The sequence below is a fragment of the Carlito syrichta genome, unplaced genomic scaffold (genome assembly GCF_000164805.1).
Source record: "Carlito syrichta isolate Samal-C Ts95f unplaced genomic scaffold, Tarsius_syrichta-2.0.1 Scaffold315185, whole genome shotgun sequence".
NCBI lineage: Eukaryota > Metazoa > Chordata > Mammalia > Primates > Tarsiidae > Carlito > Carlito syrichta.
Genome location: NW_007259281.1, coordinates 1,672 through 9,389, shown reverse-complemented (window position 1 = coordinate 9,389; position 7,718 = coordinate 1,672). Strand labels below are relative to the sequence as shown.

Below are 7,718 nucleotides of genomic sequence, written 5' to 3'. Positions count from 1 at the left end.
CCTCCTCCTGTTTTCTGTTCCATAATTTCTGTGAGGCCAGAAACCGGCACCATGTCACTCACATGGGGTGAATCTGTTTCTGAATCCATTACCTTAGGTTCATTATCATTGTCATTAGCAATGGCATTATCACTGTGATTGTTATTATTGTTTTCTTTGTTTTCATCATGACTTACTGGATTGTGTTTTTTACAAGCAGTGTCCAATATTTCTTATTTTGCATCTTTTTGTTGGGGGTTTTGTACAGCACTGGATTGAGTTTCTCTATTCTTCACGCGTGTCTGAGTTCTGAAAAGCATTAGAGGGATTTCTGCAGGACCGGCAGACAGGTCGATATTTCTGCCCCTTCCAGAACAGTCACATAATTCCCAGGGTCAAGGAGAAGCACCTAGAATATGTCTTCTTCACTGCAGTGCAGTTTTGGGCAATGGCAGCTCCCTTGATCTGAGCAAAGATTGCTGAGGCGGTGACAGTGTTTTCACCAGAATTTCTAGGAAGCCAAAAGTCAACACCGTCCCCAGATAGACTTAGGAAAGTTGAATGTCCCTGAATGCCCACCTCGGGTCTTCCAGGATAGCACAAGTGTTGTGGTGTCCTTGTATGTTTTTCTAGAAGTGCATGTAGGCTAAGACCATCCTCTGAGGAGCTTTCCTGTGCCGTCAGATGGCCCTCTCAGAGATTTGCAGTTGAGCTCCAGCCTTCTGTGGAGACCTGAAGAGACACAGATTATCTCTAGAGGTGTAGGTTTCTTGGAAATCTCTCTATGCAAGTCACACGCCAGCAATGGCCGCTCGCAGCTCAACATCTAACTTAGACATAAAGTTTGGAAACTCTGGCCGAACGTGGAAACTCTATGGCAGTTCCAGAAAGCAGAGTGGTTCTGCAAACTCTTGAGATTATTTACTTATAAAAAGGGTCTCAGAAAGGCTGAGGACGTCATCACCAATATCTCCAGGCCAAGAAGGACTGCCAACATCTCTGGCAATGTTTTATGTTTCCTAAGCTTTCCACGAGAGACTGAAACTCTAGACTAGGCATGGAGTGAGTGCCTGAACTACCTCAATTTCCCCCCCAAATCCCCCAAGGAAGGCCAGGGTCTGCGTGTACTGGTCCTTCGCCTTATGCCGGCACTGAAAATGACCACTTCTAATCCCAACCGGTGGAGGCATGGGAGCCAAGAACTTCATCCCAACAGGGGGCTGTCACTCAGGTTGGACAGACGGCAGAAGGGGACGGATGGCAGAAGGACAGTGAGAGGTGGAGGGGGTGTGGAGTTGATGCCGGCAAAGCTCTGGGTGCCACGATGGGGGCGCTGGTGAGGAAGGGAGACCCGCCTTTCTTCAGGGAGCACGGGCAAATTCACCGACTGGTTCCGGCGCTGACAGCGGTTGAGTGCTCAGGGGCAGGCCGGTCACAGATCAGAGTCCCTGCACCTCTGGCTAGGAGTTCTTGCCTAGAGGGGTTTGCACCAAGTTCTCATGTTTACCCAAGCTATCCCGTGGCGTCTCTTTCTTTCACCTCCTGTTTCTCGTGTTTGCCATCGTGGGACACATTTCACAGAGACATTCCAGGACTCTGTCTCCAAATTACCCAGGACGCGTCGGGGTCTGTGTCCACTTCCAGCCGGCAGACCCGGGCCTCCTCGTTTGCCTCACGGAGGAGCGCGCGTGTCTGGTGGGCCGGGCCCCTTCCACCCACGGCAGGTTGCAAGCGTCCACGCTTTCCGGAAGGGGTCGAGTCCTCAAGCCGCTTGCCGGACGGTGGCAGGCGGTGGGAAGAAAAGGCGCTTTGTGTCCGGGGGGGCGGGGGGGAGAGGCCGGCCATGCGTTGCTCAACTGCCCAGACTCGGGAGGGCGGGGAGGTCCCCAGGGCAGCGGGTCTGTCTTGGAAGCGGCTGTGTGCCCTTGGCTGGCCTGTTCTCTACGGCGGGAACCAGACTGTGACCAGACTGTGACCCGCCAAACCCGACCGGTGGGCACCGTGCAGTTTCAGGCCAGCAGCCACTGAACAAGCTCCCATTTCTGTTCCCTGTTCGGCTGGAGGCGGAGAACCAGGCCTGGGCTCGGCCACCTGAGGGCAGATGGAGGCCTGGCCGTGGGGGAACAAAATGAGCGACTCAGAGCATTTTCTCCGTCTGCACGTTTAATGCATTTCACACTTCAGATGCATTTCACACTTCAGATGCATTTCACACTTCAGATGGCTGACAGTCGAAATAAAAACAGATAATGAGTGGCTTTGAAAAAGTTTGAGGAAAATGGAGTTAAGGAAAAAAAATAACTTTCCTTCTTCCACATAAGCACCCTAAAGGTCAAGCCCCTTTTGGAAGTGATAACACCGGCCATTTGGTCCACCCCTCATCAGTGGAGGGTCCTGGGAATTTAGCCACAGAAATGTAGTTTTTTTTTTTACAATGTTAACTGAAAAAAATGGGTGCCCTGGACAGATTTTTTAAGATTAAGAAACTAAAAGGAGCCACAAGAAGCCAAGTGTATACTGTAAGGTGGATAGCTAACACTTCCCTATGAAGATTCCTGCGAGGGTAGTTTTAAGAGATGCTATGGTGGTCTTGCATCAATTCTATGTTAATAAAATCTTCATAATGCCTGAGTACTCTAATACCTCTATCTGCTGATCAATGAAGATTTAAGACCTCACAAATAATTCAAATTTCAGGTTGCCTGGTAAGTTAGGCCATTATGCTTATTGATTCCTGTGATCCTTAGAGGATTACAGAGGGAGAGCATTCTTGGGCTTCTACAGGCCCTATGACTGACCAGAAACGAGGATACAGGACTTTTGGGTGTTTTTTGTCAGAATCTGTAACACTAAGTTATAGAGCAAAATTTAGGCCATGAATGAAGGGTTTAGAATTCTAAAAAAACAGCCTCAGATCCAGGCCTCCTGAGGTCAGGATCATCTCCAAGGCTATGCAGGACAGAGAGTTGTCCACCCTGTGGCTCCCTTCCTTTTCACTTCTCTTTTCATGGACTTCAGGTGCTCCACAAACAGGTGGCAGATGCTTGATGGACAGCGTCCTGGAGAAGAAAGAACCTCACTTAAAAACGGAGCTGACCTGAAGAAGGAGCTGTCATTTGCCTTTCCTCAGGAAATCTTTCTCTTTACAAAGCCATACAATTTTTCTTGGTTCTAGACAGATTCCCATAAGATAGAGAGTGAAAATAGGGAGTGATGTCTTTGTACACTGCTTGCTTTATTTATTTGTTTTTGAGTTGGAGTCTCACTCCGACACCCAGGCTGGTATGCGGTGGCATGCTTACGGCCACCGCAGCGTCCACCAGCTGGGCTCCCGACATCCTTCTGCCTCAGCCTTCCAAGTAGCTGGAACTGCAGGCATGTGCTGCCACACCTTGCTGGGTTTTTTTTATTTATTGTAGAGATGAGATCTCACCATGTTGCTTAGGCTGGTCTCGAACCAGCAGGCTAAGGCAATCCTCTTGCCTCGACCTCCCAAAGTGCTGGGATTACAGGATTGAGCCCTGTACATCACTTTCAATGCTTCTCACATTTTTCTGGACATTAGGTTTATTAACAGAGTGCTTAACAATCCTGATGCCTTGAGGCTTCACACAAGGCACTGGAAGTGAGATCTCAGGGGTAGGACGTGAGCATCTATTATTTAAAGGTCACTATTCTATCGTGAACCACATTGAGAATCAGTCTGCACTCAGTGCTTATCACACTTTAATATGCACCTTTAAACAAAATATAAATATGCAGCTTCACAATGAAGTTTAATAATCAAATATACAAGAAACAATTCCACATACTAATTTCCAGTGAAGGATTTCCATGGAAACATTTCCACAATATAAAAACTTTCGTTTCAGGACACGGCCCCACATAAAAGATGCAGTTCTCATATGTGGGTTCATTCTCCAGAGGTTCTCCAAATTCAGTCCTTTATACAAAAATTACAGACTGATTTAATAGTTTCCTATACATAGTATAGTTTATTACTTACTACTGTTTGACTTGGTATATTTTGAGTGTATCTTAAGTAAAAAGCATTTACATGCCAATTTCATAGTTATTATTTTAAGTACAACTTTGGTTGATCTGTTCCAATAGGCAGTGTCTGCCTGTTTGTCCCCAGCATTCTCTTGGTCCCACCTTTGGCACAAGCCCTTGTCTTTCTCTTTCCTTTCCTCCGTCGAAAAGTCTCCTCCAGTGACATGAGCTGGAGGCCAAGACTTTCCTTCCACTTGGTGTCTCGCTCCGAGTTCCTCTCCTTGGAGGAAAAGGAAACCCGAAGGTCTTCCTAGAGAACAAGCGCTGGAACTCGTGAAAGTCTCCCTCGGATTCACTAAGGTCTGAGCGCTCTGATCAGGTGGGACTGGCTTCTCAGAAGGGTTGGATCGGGACATTTTCGTGAACCCCAATCTCCACCATCCACGGTCCAACCTCTTGAAGACCATTCTGAGTGGCCTCCCTGGATCATGGCCGGGTGTTTGGGTAAGGGACAGGGTGCAGGCACGGAGAGTATTAAGGAGAGCCCTGGGTGCTGAGGTTGCAGGTCGATGCTAGGCTTCTGGCGAGTTTCCTCCTGGTCATGTAGATTTCTTTGGGCCCAAACCATTTTTCCTCTTGGGAGATGGAGACGTTGGAGATTCGCAGCTTGGGTCTTCAGTGGCTCCTTTGCAGGGTCTGGAAATTCTGAGCCCCCGTTTGTTTGGAGATTCTGGCAGATGAGGCATGGGATTTGAGCAGGTCGCTTGCCTCCTGCCCTCATTCCTGACCTTGGAGCCTTGGCCCACGTGCACATTGTCAGACCTGACCTCTTAAGTTTTCAGGCAAGACCGTGTGTGTCTGTGTGTGCACGTGGGCCGTTTCTTGTGCTGAGATCACCGGAACAGAACCAGAGTCCTCTTGCCCTGCATGTTCTTCCTCTTGGCCCTTCGAGCCCTTTCTCCCTGAAAAGAGAGTTTGCCAGTGTTCACAGGCCCCAGACCGGTTCTGGCCCCGGGCAGTTTGTCCACCAGCTGGTTTTCCCGTTCAGGATGATTCTTGTTCGACCCACCCTTGAACTTCGACGGGTGAATCACGACTGCATTGGAAGGCAGGGTGCATTCTGTTTTTCTCAGGTCGAATACAGGCTTAGGCCGGTTTTGTTCTTGGAGGATTTTCCACTGGTCTAAGGTGACTTCTTTGGTTGCTGCTTTCTCCAGGTGCTCCTCAGACCCAGGACCCTCGATGTCAGAGTCTCTTTCGAGCTCTCCTTGGGGTGCTCCCACGTCGTTGTCTTCGGCCCCAAGGACGCTCAGTTCCCCGCCTGCTGACACGCCCGTCCTGTCCCTTTCCAATTCACCCCTCTGGATGTAAAAGAGGACATAGGCTTGTTGATTCAGGACAGAAGTGATGTCACAGGCAGTTACCTTAGCGTCATTCTTTTTGTACCACTGGCCGTTCCCAGCTTTGACGTAAGAGAGGTAATGTCCGCTGTGACGGCTCCACCCTGCGTGAACCAGCACAGCATAAAGGGTGTAGACAAGCGGTCCTCGGTTCTGCTGAGACATGTATGGCTGCATGTCGAGACGCTCAGGATATTGCACTTCCTTTGTAATTTTGTTGCCTGTGAAATCCGAGAACCTTTTCAGTACAAGGATGAGGACCTTCGAGGAAGTGTGCATCGTCAAGCTCTTTGAAGCAGGCACTTTCTGCAGACAAACGCTGCAATGATAGGCATTTTCTTCGTCCAGCTGTTCGGGCTTCACCAAATTTTCCAGGGCTTGGTTCACACTCTGAGCTGCCTGGATATCCAATAGAATATCCAGGTAAGGCTCAAAGGTGTCTGAGATGCCATGGCAGTGGAGACACTTGACTTGGGATCTCCAGTAGCCTCCAAATATTTGATGGATTAGGGTGGCATCCTCAGAGTGACCATCGAACTGCCTGTGCCCAGGCAAACATGCCTGCTTCATGGCATCCATAGTGAACATGAGAAATTCATGGGCATCTTCCTGCTTGTACCTGTGGAAGCCAGCAGCCAGTGCACACGAGGGCTGGATAACGTCGCCAGGATGGTGGAGGACCCGAGTAACGTGAGCCTGCATAGCACACAGCATGCAAAATCCCTGCCGGTGACAGGCTTCCGAGTGCTCCTGGGACAGCATGTAGTTGGCCAGGGGCGGTGTGTACGTCAGACACTGCAGGGCCGCATTCACGTAGCAGGAGTTTCCCGTATTCCGGAGGCCAGCGCCAGCCCCAAAAGGTCTCTTCCAACTCAGTGGGAGTTTATCCCTGGGAGCCAGCTGCGTTGCCACCGGCGTTGCATCATAAAGCAGGCTGAGATCTGCCTTAGTGGACCACAATGAGTTCTCATGAAGATAAGGGCTCCAGTGGACTTGAGCATCAGCAGGCTGTGGCCGGGAAGGCTGGAGTTCCAGAAAGACATTGAGCTGAGACTCGCCTCCCAAGCGGGGTGAAGCAGCCTCCATGTCTCCAATGATCTTGAGGTTTCCCTGCTGGGACCTCGAGTTGCAGGAAGATGCTTCCTCTCTCAAGAAAGCCTCTAATGGACAGGCTTTCTCATCTCATCAGCCCATTTTATGGATCTCCCCACCCTCCACACCCTCCACACCCACCTCTCAGGTGCCAGGTGCACCAATCAAACCCAAGCACTTGATGGAGTTAGGAGCCTTAGGGTGTGGCCTCTTGCATTCTCCAGAGAATTCAATGGACATAGTCCACACGACTGCTCACAGAACACCTGAAGAAGATTTAATTATCAGGATTGTGTGTGAATATGCCTACAGTGAAGCTGGGTTGGGGTAGTGGTCATTCATTTTGTCTGAGCTCTTTCAAAAGAAAGAAAGGAATGGATGTTGGGAGAAGTGAAGTGTGTGTGTCTGTGTGTGTGTCTGTGTGTGTGTGTGTGTGTGTGTGTGTGTGTGTATAAGTACTTCCATGCATGCAATTATACAAGATACCAATATTCCTTTAGAATATCGAATAAGAAGAATTTGAACTCCCTGGTTTTAAAATGTACCTCAACTACAGTAACTAAGGCAGCGTGTTCTTGCGTAAGATCAGACAGAACAACGGAAAAGAAAGACATCCCAGAAACAAGCCCTCCTATCTCTGGTCAACTGATTTTATGCAAGGGGGCCAAAACCTTTCAATAGGGGCGACAACAGTCTTCAAACAAACGATATTGTGAAACCTACTATCCATATGAAAGGCATAGAGCTGGATGATTACTTTACACCATACACAAAAGGTAACTCAAAATTGATGAAAGACTAAATGTACAATTCACGATGTTGGATTTCCTGGATGCGGCATAAAAACATCAGGGAACAAAAAATGGGTCAATTCAGATTCGTCCAAATTAGAACCTTTTGTGCATCCAGAACACTGTCAACACCGGGCACAGACAATACAGCCCACAAGATGAATGAAAATATTTGCAAAGCATATATCTGATAAAGGTTCAATATCCAGAATATACACAAACTACCCCTTAGCAAAAACAGCACAAATTAAAAATGGAAAGAGTGTTGAAACAGACATCTCACCAGAGAAGACACACAATGGTCACGAAGACATGAAGAGATGTCTCTCATCATGATTGATTAGGAAAATGCAAGTCACAACCGGAATTAGATGCTGTTCCACGTTCATTAAGGTGGCTAAGATGAAATCCATCACTCAATCAAAGCAGAAAAAACCAGTGTTGTTAGGGAAAAGGCACTATT

The 7,718-nt window shown here is 48.4% G+C and overlaps 1 protein-coding gene across 1 annotated transcript; it reads right to left on the bottom strand.

Annotated features, from left to right (window-relative positions):
• Positions 1–4,865: 4,865 nt before the first annotated feature.
• Positions 4,866–6,458, bottom strand: LOC103275044 (ubiquitin carboxyl-terminal hydrolase 17-like protein 6). The gene has a single exon (XM_008072458.1). The coding sequence runs from the start codon at positions 6,456–6,458 to the stop codon at positions 4,866–4,868; it is 1,593 nt and encodes a 530-aa protein (XP_008070649.1).
• Between the last annotated feature and the right edge of the window lie 1,260 nt (positions 6,459–7,718).

Coding starts and splice junctions, on each gene's coding strand:
- LOC103275044 (XM_008072458.1), bottom strand. CDS start 6,458: ATGGAGGCTGCTTCACCCCGCTTGGGAGGCGAGTCTCAGCTCAATGTC.